Source organism: Crocodylus siamensis, chromosome 2, assembly GCF_052110815.1.
Source record: "Crocodylus siamensis isolate JL-2025a chromosome 2, ASM5211081v1, whole genome shotgun sequence".
NCBI lineage: Eukaryota > Metazoa > Chordata > Crocodylia > Crocodylidae > Crocodylus > Crocodylus siamensis.
In genome coordinates, this window is record NC_143396.1 from 248557219 (window position 1) to 248577452 (window position 20234).

The 20234-nt window shown below is 43.9% G+C and overlaps 1 protein-coding gene across 2 annotated transcripts in view; it reads left to right on the forward strand.

The window, feature by feature from the left end:
* Positions 1–20234, forward strand: part of PRORP (protein only RNase P catalytic subunit) — a 94669-nt gene that overhangs the window by 26563 nt on the left and 47872 nt on the right. For both annotated transcript variants that reach the window (XM_090033611.1, XM_090033610.1), the window contains exon 5: positions 12679–12786. In XM_090033611.1, coding sequence (XP_089889737.1) covers positions 12679–12786 — 108 coding nt within the window. The remainder of the gene's footprint in view (positions 1–12678; positions 12787–20234) is intronic.

Here is a 20234-nt window from a genome sequence, read left to right on the forward strand (position 1 = left end):
CGCACTTCAGGAGGGATGTGGACAACATGGAGAGGGTCCAGGGGAGGGCCACTCGCATGATCAAGGGGCAGCAGGGCATGTCCTATTAGGATAGGCTACAGGATCAGAACCTGTTCTGCCTCCACAAGAGGAGGCTGAGAGGGGATCTAGTGGCTGTCTATAAACTGTTCCCCGAAGCAGAACCCAGAGTAACAAGGAACAATGGCCATAATCTGACAGCAGATTCAGGCTGGATATCAGGAGGCGCACTACTTTATAGTCACGGTGGCTAGGATGTGGAACCAACTTCCAAGGGAAGTGGTCCTTGCTCCTACCTTGTGGGTCTTTAAGAGGAAGGCTAGATGGACACCTTGCCAGGGTCATCTGATCCCAGCATTCTTTCCTGCCTGTGGCAGGGGGTTGGACTTAATGATCTGCTCAGGTACCTTCCAACCCTACCACCTATGAAACTATCTAATAATGAATACTATTTTTAATATATATTTCTGTTTTAATGGTTCACTGGGGTTAGGTTCTTAAACTTTTAATAATTTATTTGGCTTGTCTAACCTCTCAATTGAACCTCTCAACCTGAAATTTAGCCATTGTGGTTGCCTCCTTGCCTTTCTGGTTCCTGTTTTGTTTAGCAGTATGTGTGTCTTCCAAGTTTGTTTTTCTTGATGGTATTTAAATCACACCTAGGGCTTTTACCTCCTTTACTTTTTTGACTAAACATCTTATTTTTTGACATCTTTTCTAAAGTTTAGTGTCAATGTCACTTTTTGGCACATGACTTTCTCATAGACATTGCATTTAGTTATATTGCAATTTTCTTTTACCTAGGATATGAATAGATGCAACTTGTATTGCTTCAGATGCCTTAAAAGTGCTATAAAAATTGAAGGGACAAGTGATGCACAGGGTGATAGCACCATGAATTGGCTTGATTCGCATCCCAAAAGATGGTGGACAAAACAGGAAGAACTCAGGTTAAGATTATTCCCTCCACCAATTCATGATAGGGAGTTGATCAGTCTGCCAGCATCCCACAGCGCTTTGCTGTGTCTCTATTAGGTGGCTTCTCTGTGGCTCATGCCCAGCTCTGCTACCCAGAGGTCACAGGCCCTGCCTTGCATGTGATCTTGCCTTTTTAAAGCTAGGCACAAAGGTATACTGTGCTACTATTTTCTGAATTAGCACCTGGAAACCTGACTTCTCAAGGACTTCCCATTCCTAGCTACCCACTTATTCACCACACAGATGACTTGTAGCACAGCATGTCATTCAGACAACTGGAAGTGAGCAAAAGTCATAGCCACATAGGTGAAGACTGTATGATGAACTTGAGCAGAGCCAGTACTATACAGTGTTGCTGTGTCAGACTGGAGGATGTATTCTCACTTTCTGGAAATGCAGTCTATATGGCAATAGTCAACCTTACATCATCAGGAAATAGTGAGATGTTGTTTGGAAACTGCTTCCATAACTTTTGACCTTTTGTATCATGTGACCATTTTGTTCATATTATAATTAAGGATGGGGGGCTTCATCATTTTGTTAGATTTTGCTACTTTGCTCATCTCTCCATGTTTTGCACTCAGTTTTTTCCTTTGCTTAATCTGGAGGCCAGTCAGATATCTTCATTGATATCAGTGTATCTTTGTAGTTGGGCTTTATGTCCATATATAGTCAAGCAGATGGTCTTCTCTACTCAGAGTTTTTTTTCTTGAGATTCTATGGAATATGTGCTGTGCAGTGCTGCTCTGATACCTGTTTGGCCTAATTTATCTTTTCTATACAGTTTGAAACTACTTTGTCATTTTTTCTCATGCAAAATATGGCAAGGTATGAATATCTGTTGAAAGGATTGGGATGGGGAGGACTTAAACATTTTGCATTTTTATATACTGCATTTTCTTGCATGTGATATTCTTCTGCTGGTTTGGGGGAAAAGGTTACAACGCAGTATGCACTGTATGCAAGAAAATGCTCTCCATAGGTCAGGACACTTGGGGTGTAGGGTGGGGAGGGGGCATGGCCCCAGCCTTACTGTGACCAAATTGGGTCAGGTCACAGCATGTGACCCCATAGCACCCAGCTCCCAAGTCCCCAGCCTTGTCATGTGGTTTGCAGGCCCCCCATTCTAGCATGCAAGCCCTGGTGTGCAAGTCCCTGGCTCCCAAGGCCCCAATACATGGCTCCTGGCTCCCAAATCTACAGCCCTAGTGTGTGACCCCCAGCCTCTAGCTCCACTATGCAGCCCACAGCCCTAGAGACCCCAGACCTTCCAGGTAAGATCTTCTTTTTTTTTCCTTCCAAAAATAAGGTGCTAGTTATGTTTTGGGGCAAATTATATGCAAAATATATATATATGGTAGGCACCTGCTTTTTTTTTTCTTGATTAGATGCCCAGTGTTTCAACTGTATCTGTAGTTCCTCTCATCTCATTTGGGGTAATAGCACTAAGTTATGTTGTCATACACTTGTTCCTCCCTTCATGGAAACTGAATTAGGGGGAGTTCAGAACAGCATTGTGATTGCAGTGACAAGTCCTTAACATTTTCAGAGGTTATCATTGATCCACCACTATGTTTAATGTGAGGTTTGCTCCTGGCTTTCCACAACAGCAGTGCTTACTCACTGTCAGAAACAGGCTGTGTATCAGTACAGAACAAAGTTTGCTCAACAGAATTGCCTTGGAAATCCTTTAGGTGTATGTAGCTTCCCCACCCCTGTGGTAGTCACTCTGCAGGCTGTGACAATAGGAATTCCTTGATAATGTAGTCTCTCCAGATTTTTTGACCGGGAATAACAGTATTTACATTTCTAGGAAAGTGAACAAAATGTATACAAGCGTAAGTTACTAATTAACACACACTACAGACTGAAGACTTCCTGGTTACAGGGTTTGTAAAGGGGATTTCTTCACCTTAAAACTGTGGGGAAAATATTAATCATTTCAGGAATAGGAAGGCATATCGTCTAAGAGTGCTCTCATTGTGACTTTCCGTAGTGCCTCAAAAAATATGGCTGTATTTCAACTCTTGTTTTAGAAATACACTGGGGACTTGATAAAGGCCCAACAGGGAAGCTTAAACACCTCCTATTTATTTAGCACTTAAGTTAGAATTTTGAATGGTCATTAAGCTCAGTCCAGCCCATGATTTGTATTTATGTTATAAACAGCTCCTGTTTCCTCTTCAGCCTTGAAATACATAAGCAATAGAAAGTTCTCCATTTAAAACTCATTTTTCTATATGCTGTGTCATGCCATCTTGCAAGTGTGAAGTTAGCAGAGGTGTGTGTGTGTGTGTGGTGGGGGGCGTTGTTTGTTTGGGGTTTTTTAAGTGATGTGGTAAAAGTCAGCAAATAACCTACCCATCTCATTAAAAAATCCACACACTTATTTTTCTAAAAAGAAGCTCTGCTTTCAGTCCTGCTAAGATACCAATCCTGCACTTTTTTAATGCACCTGAAATTCATTTAGGTATCCATCCACTTTTGGGTATAGAAGAATTTCAGGTGGTGCTATGTTTCTTATGTGAATGCATTTGACTTGCAGACATGCAATTATACAGAATCAATTTTTTTTGGTTAATGGCATTACTTCCTCTTTCCATGTCGGTACAAATTTCATAATGGATTTTCTATGGCTTGTTCACATTTTATATTCAAATTAATCTGTGGTGCTCAGATGTAGAAATGAGTCCTCTTGGAGGAAGTCCATGTAGCTGGCATTCTCCCATCTTCCCAGCTAGAGTGTGAATGAAATCAGGTGTTGTTTGAGTTCCCCTTTATAAAATACTGAATTGGCTGATATAAATTTGATATTGCTAATACTACCCATGAGTTCTCTTCTTTAAATCACACCTTTCTTTGTAATAGTGAGACGGTATTAATCTAGCGCACAAGCTGCTATTTGGAGTTTTCTAATGAGTATGAGTTGTTATATAGTTAATTCCAGTATTTCTCTCCAATATTGTTCCACTGGGAACATGATATAAATAAGGCATCTTGGAAATATGCTCTAATTTTGTCCCTTTGTTAGTTTATGTTAGTCAAAGCTGGTGCAAACAGTGCTGACAAACTTGAAGTCATAGTCCTCTCCAGACAAGATTTGGGAGCCCAGCTCACTAGGGACAAGCTAAATATGATTATGCTGTTCATTGGTAATCTTCCAATGCCATCCATGTCTCCCATTTATTATCCAGCTGGGTTGGTTAACCAGAGTGGAGTACATAGCAAAGAGGATCTCCCAGTGAATTATCACCTTGAATTGAGATTACAAAACACCTTTCATAGATGAGCCTACAAACTTCACTTCATAAATCTACTGGATACAAATAAATCATGGACACTTGGATTTATGACATTACAACCTGCCTGGCATCTGATTTGCCAGGTATCTGCCTAACCTTACTATTTATACTTTTCTTTCCCTTCCCCCCCTCCCCTCCTTTTCTACCCTTTGTATTCCTAATTTCTATCTCTTTACTTTTTCACTGTCTGCCTCTTTTTTAGTTTGGAGAACTCAACTACAGTAAAGTCTCCTTTACTTACCTGTACTTATTTCCTTCTTGTTTTCTCCCCTCCTTTCCCTACGCTTTATTTTCCTAATTTCTACCTATTTACATTCTCATTGGCATCCTGTCATGCTTTTACCTTCTTTTATTGCTTGGTGATCTCAGAATAGCAGAGACTGCCTATGCCTGAAGTGCTTGTGCCTGAAAACTTGCAAAGAACATTTTTTCCAACTACTCAGTTGGTCTAATAAAAGATCATATCTGCCCAAAGAAGCTTGCCTGCCTATGTCCTTAGATCAACACTGCTACAACCCAAAACCCTGCACCTTGAATTGAAGTATTCAGCTTTGTCTGAACTGGCCTCTAAGCTGTCATATTTTGTGGTGGGGCCTACTGTTGCTCTATCTTTTCATGATCAGTTGCCAGCTGGTTGAAAGGTGTTCCAGTGAATCCACTGTGATTGCTAGCAGCTGTTGTTCTTTCAAGTGGTTAGTAGAGCAAATATCAAAGCCTTACAGGTGGTTCTCCTTCCTTCATATATTGTCAGATATTAGCTTCCAAATCTATGAGCCACTGCCTGGTATTATCACTCAATATATGGATTCCATCTGTCGTGTCTGGGCCTTTGTAAAGATTGCAGCTTTCAGTTGTGTTGTGCTGTTTTATGGATGTTACATTAACACAAGGGGGTGTCCAAGACATTCATCTTGTGAAGTGTTGTTTTGAAGTGGCCATAGCCAGATCTCAGTCTGTTCAGCTAGACCTATACTTCTCTGTCAAGGTCACGCCCAATGGGAGACTTGTTTGGTGTTGGTGTAAAATGCTATAGGAATAGGTCTGACCTTTCCCAGTAGTTAGCCCACATTCTTGCTGCCCATAAGTTTGATTCAGGATCCCCAGTCTCTTTCAGGATCTTGTGGGCCTCATGTATGTTTTACAACTTTTTAAGCCTCCATCATCTTGTCATTATTGTAGCCTAAATAGGACCTGCTCAGAATTCTGACAAAACTGGATACTTAAATCCTGATGTATCTAAATCCTAACCCTCAGTGTCCCTCAGACATAGAATTGCTGCACTGATGGCATATCCTGTATCTTTGTGTGCACCTGTACCACTCTGTCATGCAATTGGGTGGGTTACTGCTACATACCTGTCCCATCTTCTTCCTTGTTAGTGGAGAGAAGGGGAAATCAGGCTGCTTGGAAGTTCTACATGGTAACCTCTGACTGGGGAAGGATTAGTCCACCTGACTGACTAAGTGGTTTTTTTTTTGCTTGGTTTTCCTGAGAATCCCTCCATAGGAGCATCCTTGTATGTCCCTTGTTGCAGGATCTAAGAAGGGGGAATGGAGCAGTTAATGAAATGAGTCTACTTGTTATTTTGCATTAGACCCTACTTCATGCGTTAGCGTGGCTCTTCCTTGCTTATAATAGGGTGCTTCTTAATTCATGCTGACTTGAGGTATGGAGTGATACTAACTGTTAATGCATCCATATAATATTGAGTGATATTATGGTGTTTAAGTGCAGCCCATAAAACACTGTAGAGAAAGGTATGTTATAGGGTATGTTCTCTGCAAAGTTTAAAAAATGTTAACCTACTTGGATTCAGTGTTACTCTGAATATAAATGTTAATGGAGTTTAAATGTCCTCTGGTTGTATAACATACTCAAGAGTTCTCTTATATACACTTTCTTCTCCCCCCCCCGCTTTCTCCTTTTGTTACCCCCTCTCACACACCCCTCCACTGTTTGTGTTTGACCTTCACGTAATGTGCTGTTCATGCTATTGGTGCAAATACCAAGGGAGGAACAAGCCTTTTATACTTTTGTATGTTGAACAGTCTTCCTGTATTAAACCACCTCTGACTCATCTTGTCCTGAATCCCAGGTAAAGTCCAGTGAATGTGGCACAGGACAGGAAGTCAGGGAAGCTGGTTTCTGTTCCTAACTCTGCTGTTGACTTGTCCCTGGGTATTTTTTATATTTTGTGCCTCAGATTTCCTACCTCTTACTTGGGCACAGTGCTACTTATTCATTTTCAGAAACACTTCGATGGATGAAAAATGTTACATAAGAGCCAAATATTTTTATTGCTATTTTTGTCTTGTCTGTCTTTTTGCACATTCTTTTTCTGTGCTTTCTGTAAAAGTGATTTTGGTGGTTGTGGCCTGAGCCCTGTATTGTACAGTATAATGCAGGGGTGGGCAAAATACAGCCTGTGGGCTAGATCCAGCCCACCAAGGGATTTTATCTAGTCCCTCGGTCCTACCTGGCCTAGGCTTGTGGGGGGACAGTCCAGACCATGTCCCAGGGCTGGGGCAGCGCAGTGGCTAGACTCTGCTTCCCGGCAGCCCCTGGCAGCAGTGGCTCCTTCCAGCTGCCAATTTCACCATTGAACCTAGTTCTGCTGAGCAGGCACCGTGGTCTATCTGCCCTGCACCCACTGCCAGGGGTGCCAGATGGCGTGGGTGGGCAAGGTCTGCATGGAGACTGGCCCAGGGCCTGTGCAGTCAGGGCATGCTTGGCTGGGTAGATAGAATTGGGGCTTCAGGCAGGGAGCAGGACAGACAGGCAGGGGCAGTGCAAGGGCCAGGACCATGGTCACGATCACAGGGCAATGACAGCAAATTGTGACCAGATTAGGCTGCTCTGTGCTGCTAGGCTGTGCTACTCTGCAGCTGCACTGTACTGGGGTTGGCTGTGCTTGCATGTGCTGGGGTGGGGGTCATGGGCATATGTTCCACCCCCCTCCCAGGTCAGGCTGGTCATGATCTGTGATGTGGGGAGTGGATTGTGGCTCTGCCCCAGGCCATGGTTCTTCACTGTCACTGTCCCATGACCCCAGCTGCACCTGCCTGTCCTGCTCCTGGATGCTGTTACCCCACTGCCCCCAGCCCACCCCATCCACCCAGCCAAATGTGCCCAGCCTGCAGGGACATTTAAGGGAGTTTTGGTGAGCTGGTGTGCCAGGAAGTGCTGACCTGGCCCATAACAACTCACCAAAACTCCTGAAGTGGTCCTGCAGCCCAAATAATTGCCTATCCCTGGTATAATGGGACAGCATGCCTGTCACCCATCCAGCTCAACACTTGGTAATTCACCTCAGAAATATTAATAGTGTGAATCAGTGGAATATGCTCCTCTGCCTTTTGGCTTGTGATGCCTTTTGGCTTGTTAAACTGTTAGCATCTGTAACTCTATTAATAATATTACTTGTAATAAGTAGGCGATTGTTGATTTAAATGTGAAGTTAGTAGTAACTTATTGCCACCCTCCAGGACTTGCTTTGTAGCCACCGTGTTCTGTAACAGCTTAACACAGTCTCCTTTCTTTCCCTTTTTCTTTACATCAAATTCAGGGGTTACAAAATGCCCTTTCCAATTATTAGCCAGTGATAAGAGCTTGAAAGATTTTCAGAAAGCTTGCTTGAGATCACTGCAAGGCACTTTAACTCTAGTTGTGAGAAGTGTGATCTTTAAAATTGCATCTTCCTGATTATAATCCACATGCCAAACAGCTTAGAACTTCCAGCCTTTTACCTGTTGGCAGCTAGGGCAGATCATAAAGCATTATGCATACATAAATTTCCAGTGGGTTACTCCATTCAATAAGCAGGCATCCTCCTTATCCGCAAGAGAGTATTATGTTAACTTTTGCCTGTGGTATCAGAACCGGGGTGAATTTTAGGCAGGGTCTGCTTCAGAAAGGAAATTTTCAAGCAGGTGCAGATAGAAGAAATTGCTTGCCATACTAGAATAGCCCAGGTTGTAATCTAGAATATACACTTGCATTACAAATAGCAGTTGTATTCTATGAGTCTTTGGCACTTTACTTGATTTTTGGGCTTCTCCCAACCTGTCAACATTGTTAATCCCATGTGAGCTGGATCACCAGAAACTACCTCATATCTCCAAATTGATCTAGGCACTAAGTAATTCATTCCACTGCTTCAGCTAGATCAGACTTGCTAAATGCAAAGATCTGGATGTCATCAGCATGTGGAATAAATTGCAGCTCATGCCGCCTTATTCATGCTTCAGTGACACCACTTCATGGGAGAGATGCCTTGAGGAAGAGGAACAATTGTCCACTGAGTCCTTCAGAAGGACTCAGCAATTTGTCTTTGTCATTCACTTGACTGACAAAAACAATAGAACCCCAACAGAATGGTCTTTTCATACATGTCTGTTTCTGATTTTTCCAAACACAGGTAAATCCAGGAATCTTTGAAACAGTCAGGATTCTGACCACCACTTTTCTCTAAGACCTTTTCCAAAAAAAAGAAAGACTAGAAACTGGTCAGTAGTTAAGACTGTTTACCTCAAGGGTTGTTTTCTTAAGGGGCCTTTCAGATTCTTCAAGAATAATGAATCCTGCCCCTTCTCCTACAAGGGAAGTGTCTGTCAATGTGTATTCAGGGGTCTGAATGCTTCCCTGTTGGCCTTCAGTACTTTCAGAGTGCGATGATTCCATTAATGAGCACAGTATAAAAAGATTGATGAATATTTAAGGATGGTGATGCTCAAGAGCATTGTCTAAAGAACAGGAAAATTATAGAGTTAAAGAAGACATGAGAAAGAATGACATCGCATCTTCAAATCTAACCATCCTTTTCACCACAGCAGTGCTGCTTTTTACTACAGCATGTAGTAAATGATTTCACAGGATTAGAAGAATGATGTTATATCCCTCAGTGTCTCTTCAGTTGCTTAGCTTTTTGTTTGAGAGTGCTTGCGTTTTCCCCAAAGGTGCTCAATAAGACTGAATGCATTAGATTCCATATCCTGCATTTCTATGGGAAGAACTATAGTGATAAAATTCCCTCAATTTTTAAAAGAACAGGATCGGGCACTTAATAAATATACAAATATTTTACTTTAAAGTGGAATTATTAGTGACATCAGTATGGTATGAATACTATTTCTTAGTTGTGCTGACACGCAAATTAAAGCTTGTCATAGTATGTGGAATAGCTGCATATGTATGTTCTTAGCAATAGGTCACGTGGCAGTTTCCTAAGATACAAAATAAACTTGTGTGTTTAACTCTGATTCCTTTTGTGTTACAACTGTCTGAGAGAATTAGAGGATTTCAGTTACATGTCTGAGTTGACTGGGTTCATGTCAGAGACCCACCTTGAACGCTAATAACCCACAGTACATATTTGCATTTCAGCTAGTCTAGGGGATTTTCCAGGTATTTGTGCTGTCAGTTAATTTCTTCAGAGGCACAGGTGTAAGATGCAGCATGAAAATAAAGTTGATTTCTGTATATTGTCTAGGTTTACCAGTGACCAGGAATATATTGTAGTATAATGAGCACCATTGAAAGAATTGAATATACCAAACAGCTTCTTTTGGCTCAAGGTCTTCTTGTGATTTTATTTACTTATTTACTTGTGTGTGTATAGATATAGATCTAGAGATCTATATCTACACACACATGCATACACTTACAAATAAGTAAATAAGGGCTTGCGTGTGTGTGTAAGCATACTATTATGCTTTGTTTTATTTTTAAGGTTTGGTCTCCTGTTGCTTTTCGGAAATCAGAAGAAACTTGACTAGACAGAGAAATAGTACAAATGGCTACACTCACTGAAAAGTTGCCAAATATCCAAACTAAAAGAAAAAGAAAAAAAATATTTTAACTACTTTCAGTTACAGTAATCCCAATAATAATAGCAAGTAAAAAAAAAGGGGGGGGGTGTACGTGCGCATGTGTGTGTAATTGTCAGAATATATTGTCAACGTGTATATGTATATAAAGATAATAAATCAAGAAATAAGTAACGTGTATCACTTAGGGGTTTTTGTGGATTTACAGGAGTACAAATAAAAGAGAAATCTAAACTATTTCATTTGCTGGTGAAAGCCTTTATAGAAAGTGTAAGCATTTTCAAACAAGTGTGAAGATAAAAGAAACTAAGATTCCCCCCCACACACACATGTTACAGGTATTACGCAATTAATAGGTGCCTTGACACTAACTACTTTTCAGTTTGGCCATTTGTACTGTTTCTCTGTCTAGTCAAGTTTCTTCTGATTTCAAAAAAGCAACAGGAAGGGGCAAACATTAAAAATAAAGTAAAGTTGGTCTCTGTTATGCTTGGCCATGGGCATTGTGCTGCTTCCATGATGAACTCAAAAGCCATGCTAAGAAGCACATCTTGCCCATTTGCTCCAATGTAGCGTGTGCCAGAGCCTGGAAATTAGACAGAGTAGCCAGTTTAGTGTGACTGTGTGTGTACCCAGAGCAGTTCTCAGGCTGTCTTGAGCTTCTTGGTCCATGTGCATTAAACTAGCTAACGTGTCTGATTTCTAGGCTTTGGTATGTTTGGGGGGGTGGCGGGGCAGGTACTTCTGAGCAGCATTCCTAGGCTCGCCACAAAGGCAGTGTAGAAGTGATCTGTGCACCTTGTAAATAGGGACCGAAACGTTAAAAAAAAAATTGTCTTCTTTTCTTTTTCTTTCTGAAAAGCCCTGTAAAGAGACTTGGTCCCCATTTTCAAAAAGGGGAGGAAGGAGGACCTAGGTAACTATAGACCGTTAGTCTTACCTTGGTCTTGGGGAAGCTCTTTGAGAAAATTATCCAGGAGCATATCTGTGAGGGACCAGCAGGGGAGATTATGCTCAGAGCCAACTAACTTGGGTTCATTAGGGGCAGGTCCTATCAGACCAACTTGCTTGCCTTTTACGACCAGGTCACAAAATCCTTGGATGCAGGTGGACGTAGTCTTTCTGGACTTTAGGAAGGCCTTTGACACTGTCTCTCACCCCATTCTCATTAAAAAATTAGGCGACTGTGGCATGGATGCCTACACAGTCAGATATGGGTGGCAAATTGGCCAGAGTGGTGGTGGACGAGTCATTTTCAACCTGGAGAGATGTGGGCAGTGAGGTCCCCCAGGGCTCGGGCTTCAGGCCCACACTGTTCAACATCTTTATCAGTGACTGGGATGAGGGGATGAAAAGCACCTTGTTCAAATTCACGGATGACACTAAGATGTGGGGAGAGGTGAGCACGATATAAGGGAGGGACAGGCTACAACTAGATCTGAACAGGTTACAGGGGTGGGCAGATGAGAATAGGATGGGATTCAATACTGACAAGTGCAGGGTACTGCATCTAGGGAGAAAGAACCAGCAGCATACCTATAGGCTGGGGAACTTCCTTCTCATCAGCACAGAGGCAAAAAGGGATCTTGGAGTCATTATTGATTCCAAGATGAACATGGGCTGCCAATGTGAGGACGTGGTCAGTAAGGCTAACCGCATCTTGTCATGCATCCACAGATGCATCACAAGCAGGTCCAAGGAAGTGATCCTCCCCTTCTGTGCGACACTGGTCAGGCCCCAGTTGGAGTACTGCATCCAGTTCTGGGCGCTGCACTTCAGGAGGGATGTGGACAGCATGGAGAAGGGTCCAGAGGAGGGCCACTTGCATGGTTGGGGGCAGCAAGGCAGGCCCTACGGGGAGGCTACGGGATCTGAACCTGTTCAGCCTCCACAAGGGAAGGCTGAGGGGGGATCTGGTGGCCATCTATAAACTTACCGGGGGGACCAGCGGGGAATGGGAGAGTCCCTGTTCCCCGAGCACTACCGGGGGTAACTAGGAATAACAGCCACAAGTTGACTGAGAGTAGGTTCAACCTAGACATCAGGAAGCACTACTTCATAGTTAGGGTGACTAGGATCTGGACCCAACTTCCAAGGGAAGTGGTGCTTGCCCCTACCCTGGGGATCTTCAAAAGGAGGCTAGACAGTCACCTAGCCAGGGTCATTTGACCCCAGCATTCTTTCCTGCCCAGGGCAGGGGGTCGGACTTGATGATCTGCTCAAGTCCCTTCCGACCCTACCAACTATGAAACTGTATTGGGGGTCCACAGACTGATCACAGCCATCTTTCATGAACTTCTTAGACAATCAAAAATATATGAATAACTACACTTACAATTCAGAGGGGTCCACAGCTCCATTTTAAATTTCCAAAGGGGCCTGCACTTCCATTCAATTTTTTAGGGGTCTGCTAATGATGAAAGGTTGAAAACCACTGTCCTAGTAAATATCAAAGGTGTGAGGATACAGTAAGTGAGAGACTTATTTTTATTTTTTATTTAAAAAGTTAAAGCTCTAGTCCTCAACCTCCTCTCCCCCTTTTTTTTTCCTTTTAGGAACTTGAAAGATTTCAAGACTTCGTGAAAAGTAGACTTCCATATGATATTGTGATAGATGGGCTTAATGTTGCCAACTCCATCAAGAAACTCAACAAATATGAAGTTGTAAGTACTGGTTAATTATTCATAAGCAGTTTCACTCAAGTACACTTTGCCTAAGCATAATGCAATCAGTGCCACCCTTTATAGTTTACCCTTTCCTGCAAGCAGTTAGAAGCATTTTTATAACTTTGTGTTGAAACAAAGTATGTCTTTTGTATTTAAAGCGGGGGGGTAGAATCGCACAAATTAGAAGGAAGATGGCTGTTCTTACGTGTGTGGTTGGATGAGCAAACTGTATCGGCAAACCTGCAGTCTTTGTTGATTCTTCCCAACATGAAACCACAGGCTAAGTTAAGGGTTGCCTCCCTAGGGAAATCTAACAGCATGGCCATCCTGAAATAAGCTATTTTAATATAGCTGTTCTGAAATAACCAGTCATGTTGATAGTCTATTTCTGTAATAAAAAAATCATGTAATTCCAATAAGTACAGGTAAGGTATAAGTATTTTTTGTTTCTACAGTTATGATTATTCCAAAATAGTTATTCCTTCATATAGCTACAGAACTTGTATTCCGCTGTAGCTAAGCCTGTCAGTTTCCCTTTGTAAGCAAGCTCTTCATGATAGTTTAAAACCACATCCTGCATAAAATCAAATGTTATTTCACTTCATAAAGTCTCTTTCTGCCTTGGGTATGTGAGCTGTGAAATTAAATGAGAGCTCAGATCAACTTTGTTAATTTTTTCCTCCCACATTTACTGTAGTGCTTTAGCGATATGAATTAGTGCTCCTCACAGCCACAGCATGGATTGGTTTTTTTCCTGATAAATATTTACAAGTTGGGAGAAGGGGGAAAAAGGAAAAGAAACCGTCCCAGCTCCTGGTACATCTTTCAAAGTTAGACTTTAAGCTGGGGCGGGTAGTTATTTCGAGTGGAGGGCCTCTTAAGGTTTGATAAGCTTTCAAGGGCTGCGTGGGTAGCCCCACCCTGTCACAGTTGCCTCGTCCCCTGGTCACCATCTTGGGGTCAGAAGTCCCACCCCCTGACCTTTGCCACTGGAAGTCCTTCCCTTTGCCCCCCAGAAATACTCCTTTTGGGAGGGGGGTTGCCATCTTAGAACCAGAAAAAAAAAGTCATACACTAAAAGTCAAACACTTGCAATAACATATTTTAATTTTATTACAAAAAATATTTTTGTCATGATTTGTGTTTGTGTACTGTATATAGAGGCGATTGCACAATAACTCAATAATAAATTCTTAGTTTTGTATATTCTCTGTGGGGGGTATGTATGTTGGGGGCTTTTAAGGGGGTGTGGTTGTGTGGGGGGGGCATAGGGTATGTTGGGGGTGTGTATATAGTGGGGGCTGAGGTAGGGTGTGAGTGTGTGGCATTTGTGGGGTGTGAGGGAGGGGTGGGGGAACCCCTCACACCTCCCCTATGGTGCAGCAGCAGCAGGTGGGGGTGCTCGGGGTGCTGGTGCACAGCAGAGGTGCTGCTGCCCAGTGGTGAGCAGCTCTGGCCAGCGCTGCACATTGCAGCTGTCTCTTGCTGGCACTCCCTGCTGCATGTGTGCAGCCCCCACACTTGTGCAACGCGGGAGGGAAGTGCCATGTGCTGGAGCCAGCTGGCTTCCCTACTCCCTGCTGCCCAGGTCCCGGGACTCTCTGTCCCTGGCCACACAGGTCCTGCCAGGGCTCCCCTCCACTTCAGGCTGAGTCCCAGGACCTGCAAGACAGGGGTTGGGGAAGGTGGCCAGCTCCAGCGTGGGGGGCTTCTCTCCAGTGATGCATGAATGCGGGGGCTGCACATGCACAATGGGGAGCCCCCACAATACAGGCAGCTTGCTCAGCCTGCACTTGCCACGATGTACAGCTCTGGCCAGATCTGTGCACCACCGCCTGCGCTGGGCATGAGTGCCCCAGCCTGCTGCCTCTGCTGCTGTGCCTGTGTGTGGGGAGGGGAGGGGAGGTGCTGTGGGATCCCCTTCACCCTCCCTCACATTTGCACCCTACCGTCCCTCACACTCGCACCCTACCCACCCAAGTTCCATGCTCCTGCCATCCTATCTGCCCACCCCCCGGTGCAAGCGGCCAACCCCATGCTCCACGCTCCTGCCTAGCTGCAGCTCTCACCCCCACCACTTCCTTACCTGCTGCCTAGAGTGATCCAGATGCCGGGGAAGCCAAGCAGGTCCTCCAGCGGCAGCAGCAGCCCTGTCTGGAAGCTGTGTGCTGGCCGAGCTGGGCCCTTCCACCCATGAGGGTAGGAGTCAGGCGCAATAGGTACGTTGGTGGGATGTGTATGTGTGGTGCTTCGCTCCCACCCTTGTGGGCAGAAGATCTGGGCAGGGTACAGTCAATTGGTGGACACTGTGGGCCAGATGAAAGTACCTGGCAGGCTGGATCTGGCACATGGGGCATATTTTGCCCACCCCTATTTTTAAGCTCTCAGGCCTCTGGAAGTAAAATGAGCTGGATACTGAATGAAGTAAAAGAGCAGATTAGTTAAAAATAAAATTTATTTCTCATAACGTGTTTCCTCAGAAATGTTTTTCAGCTATTTCTATGAGGGCAGCAGATTAGTAGCGTTGCTTTCAGATTTGGAGAGAGAAATAACTTGGGCAGAGTAGATAAATGTTTGTCAGAGCCAAGATTCATGAAACACTGACTTGCAGTCAGGGGGACTTTCCTAGGTAAAAGGAAAGGACGGGAAGTTTACAAAGTATTTGCTTGGGATTATTCACTGAAGGAAGTGTGGATTAGCCAGCGTAAATCCTGTGTGTGGTGTATGTTTTGGTTCTTTTTACAGAGGTCAAATGCAAGAGACATAGATCTGGGGAATCTGTTCACTGGACAAGCAGGAAGAGGCAAGGAGAGCAGATAGTTGTAGTTCATTGCAGTTCTAGTTCCTCTGCAATTTTGCTTCCAGAACTCTGATCAGGGTTCTTAAATCTGGAGGTAATGAAGCAAGGACTCAGTCTCTTATTGGAAATTGTTAATATAAGAGGCATGGCAAGCTCTTTCATTGGTTTGGGGGGGAGGGTGGGGGAATTATGCTGAGCACTGAGGGAGGGGGTGGAGATAGACAAATCTTACCTGCTGGGGCTTTCCTCATTTAGGCAGCAGCTGCTACTGCTGTGGCTTCTGCTGTAGCAATGAAGGTGTGGGCTGCTGCTGCTGAAGGCCAGACAGTGGCATGGACTCCCTAGGGTCCATTCCTGTTGCCCTGTGTGCCCCTCTCTTCCCTCACCCCCATGCACTGGCAAAACTTCCTGAGAAGGGGGTGCCCCCAGACATATTATTGGGTCTGGTGCTGCACTTGCTGAACTTATGTGGTTAGGTTGCTCAGGGCTGTGCCTGCCATGGCAGAGACTGTAGAAGGAAGGAGCCCGTATTGGTGTTTCCACTAAATCGGTGCACAGTACTCGCCCCCGCACCCCACACCCCACTTATGCTACTGGTTAATATTTTGAAACCTTGCTGCTGAAGCAGAAAAAACAAACTAGGTCAGGGGTTGGTAACTTACAAACCGCAGGTTGGATCTGGACCACATAACTGTTAGATCCAGCCCCCAGGCGTGGGACTTCAGCAGTGTGGGCCTACAGCTGCAAGTACTCTCCTTGTGCTGCTGTAGGGACAAGCACCAGCCATGGCTGGATCCAGCACCTGTCTTCCTGCATATCTGTCCCAGTGTGAGTTATTCCAGCCCACAGCTGGAAAAGGTTGCTTACCTCTGTCTACCCATGTGGGAGACATCTGGCATAGTTCTTTTGTGTGACTCCCTTCTCCTGTTTCTCTGAAGAAACACATTACTTTATTCCATAGATAGCTGTGAAAGTCAAAATTGCCCCTCCTTAGGAATTTTCCCCATTATGAAAATAAATTAATTTTAGGTCTTCCAATAGGCTTGTGGCCATAATGCTAGTAAAGTTCTGTTGCTGCAGGTGTTCTTGTTCTTGTTTAAATTTTGAGCACACTTTTCTGTTCCAGTGTCTATAGCTCATGGTAATAGATTTAAATAACCAAGGTTTATTACTGCCTTCCTCTGAGAACAGACATTACCAATTGCAGACTGCCAACTCTTTATTCTTAATCTTTTATTTTGTCTATAAAGCTCCTAGCACATCATCTTTTATAACTAATGCAAGGCATAGCTATACACAGAAATGAAATGCACCATGGTTACAAAGACCATAGAGCACCTCTAGTCTGAATTTATCTTGACAGAGAATTTGTTCATATCTGAAATTTTATAAGATGATGTAGAGTTAGAGATTTTAACTGTTTTACCATCATATTCTATCATTGCCAAAGAAGAAATCTGGCTTGCTCTTGGATATTGAAGTTATTAGAACAGCAAAGCACAAATACAAAGTTGCCCCTTTTTCCAATTGTGTAATATCCATAATTCCATTTAGGCATTCCTATTGGAAAATCCTGGATTGTGTGTGCAGGGTTGGAATTTTTCCTCTAAAAGGGAGCAAATAAAACAGGGCAGTTGAGTAAAAGATCCTATGAATCACATTTACGTTCTTAACATGTTTTGAAATTTAGGAAAACCAGATAAATGACTTCTAATTGCCTCCAGACAACTTTAGCCTTTACAACCAGCGCTTAGTCAGCAGCTCAGCATGCGTCTCAGTAGATATGACAGCTTTACAGAAGTATTCTAGAGTAATTTTTCTAACATATTGTGCATCAGCAAGTTTACTTTTTCAGAGCAGTGTAGTTAGCTGTGTTAGTCTGAAGTTAGGCAGAAGGCAGAGTAGATCTGCATCTTATGCATCTGTGATTTAGTTAAACTTTCTTAAGCAGCAGCTTACTTTAGCATCTAATGAAGTAAGCTGCTGCTTACAAAAATGTATGCATTTGTGATTTAGTTAGTCTGTAAGGTGCATATCTACCCTGCTTTTGCCTGTTCACACACCAGCTTTCTTCTTTAGCAAATGTGCATTGTGGTTGCTATAAAAACTGCAGCAGTGAAGAGTATACAGGATTAATTCTTTGTTACTATGTAGGAAAGCTCGTTGGACAGATTATGGGGTAGTGAACACATTCTTATAGTTTCATAGTTTCATAGTAGCTAGAGTCGGAAGGGACCTAGGTAGATCATCCAGTCCGACCCCCTGCCTTAGCAGGAAAGAGCACCGGAGTCAGATGACCCCGGCAAGGTGCTCATCTAACTTCCTTTTAAAAATCCCCAGGCTAGGAGCCTGCACCACTTCCCCTGGAAGCTGGTTCCAGGCCCTAGCCGCCCTGACTGTGAAGTAGCGCCTCCTAATATCTAATCTAAACTTACCCTCCACCAGTTTGTGACCGTTATTCCTGGTCACTCCTGGCAGCGCACGGGGGAACAGGGACTCCCCCAATACCTGCTGATCCCCCCTGACCAGTTTGTAGCAGGCCACAAGGTCCCCCCTTAACCTTCTCTTGTGAAGGCTAAACAGGTTCAGGTCCCGTAGCCTCTCCTCATAAGGCCTGCCCTGCTGACCCCTGATCATACGAGTGGCCCTCCTCTGAACTCTTTCCATATTGTCCACATCCCTCTTGAAGTGTGGCGCCCAGAACTGGACGCAGTACTCCAGCTGCGGCCTGACCAGTGCCGCATAGAGGGGGAGGATCACCTCCCTGGACCTGCTCGAGATGCATCTGTGGATGCATGACAGGGTACGATTGGCCTTCTTGACTGCCTCCCCACACTGCCGGCCCATGTTCATCGTGGAGTCAATGACGACTCCAAGATCCTTTTCCGTCTCCGTGCTGGCAAGAGGGGAGTTCCCCAACCTGTAAGTGTGGTGCTGGTTCATCCTCCCCATGTGCAACACCTTGCACTTATCAGTGTTAAACCCCATCCTATTCTCATCCGCCCACCGTTGCAACCTGTCAAGGTCAGCTTGTAGCCTATTGCACCCTTCTAGTGCGCCCACATCCCCCCACATCTTAGTGTCATCAGCAAACTTGAACAGGGTGCTTTCTACCCCGTCATCCAAGTCACTGATGAAGATGTTGAACAGTGCGGGCCCGAGGACCGAGCCCTGCGGAACCCCACTGCCCACATCCTTCCAGGTCGAGAAGAACCCATCCACTACCACCCTCTGGGTGCGGCCCTCCAACCAGTTGGCGACCCATTTGACCGTGTGGGCATCGACACCACAGTCTCCCAGCTTTTTGATGAGGACAGGGTGAGAGACAGTGTCGAAAGCCTTCCGGAAGTCCAAAAAGACTACATCCACAGCAACCCCTGCGTCTAATGATTTGGTGACCTGATCGTAAAAGGCCACCAGGTTGGTCTGACAAGACCTGCCACTGATGAACCCATGTTGGTTGCCCCTGAGCATGCATTCCCCCGCAAGGCCCTCCTGGATGTGTGCCAGGATAATTTTTTCAAAGAGCTTACCCGGGATTGAGGTCAGACTAACTGGTAATTTCTTCTTTGGGTGAAGGTTAGATAGATATACGTAAAAGATATAAAATGCAAAATAAGGCCTCCCTGTGACGAGTGACCCTTCCTTCCTGGCCCTGCAACTTAATCACCATTAATTTTTCTCTAAATCAACAAAGCAAATGAATCTTATTGAAAATTAGTTTTCTGCATAGGAAGCAATGTAAAAGTCCCTTATTAAAGTGAAAACATATTCATTGAAATAATACATTCCCTCACTTACATTAACTTAAATACCACAAACACGTAATTAGAATCTTTTCCTAATGGAAAGATACTAGGGAAAGCTTCTGGCCTTATATGATGCATCTGATTTCTAAATGCTGATTTAACAAAAAAACCACACAAAAACCTGAGCTTTGCTTTGAATTGTTTTTTATGCTTTGTTTCAAGTTTTTGGGTAAAGCAGAAAAGCCTTGATGGCTCAGTCACTGTTTATAAACCACCATTGCTATTTGCAGTACAAACATTGACTGTCTTTACATTTTAGCTGGAAGAACCCTAAGAGATGATGCATCCTGATTTATTTAAAATAATTCTTTTACCAACTCTTCCTAATACGGCAAGCTCTTAAACAGCACAGTGGAATTTTGGCACTCCCACACTTATGCTTACAGTACCTCCTAACAGTACCTTTTGCTTAGTAAAGGTAAAGGTCAGGAGTAGAGAGGAATTTAGTTCTTTGAGCAGAACAGGAACTAGTTACATAACTTTTAAAATGTTTTCCTGAATGTCCAAGCTGCTTCCTCTTATCGATGTTCCTTGTCAAGAGCATGGCTAGTGGGAAGTTTCACTGCAGAATTAGACACTTACCCTGGTGGTATTATCTGACCCTGGTTCTTGGAATGAGAAAACCTATTTTTAAAAAAAACATGGGACCAGGACTCCTGTGCTGGTGTGTGAAAGCAGAGGGCATCTGGCACCTCCAGGCATTAGGTATTTGGAGAGCATCTGAGGGGAAAGGAAAGAGTCGCTGTTTCCCTAAAGGCAAAAATGAGGAGACAGGCAGTTATACCCTCTAAGCTAAGTTCTGGCTTAGCTAGACTTAAGTAGAACTACTCAGAAAA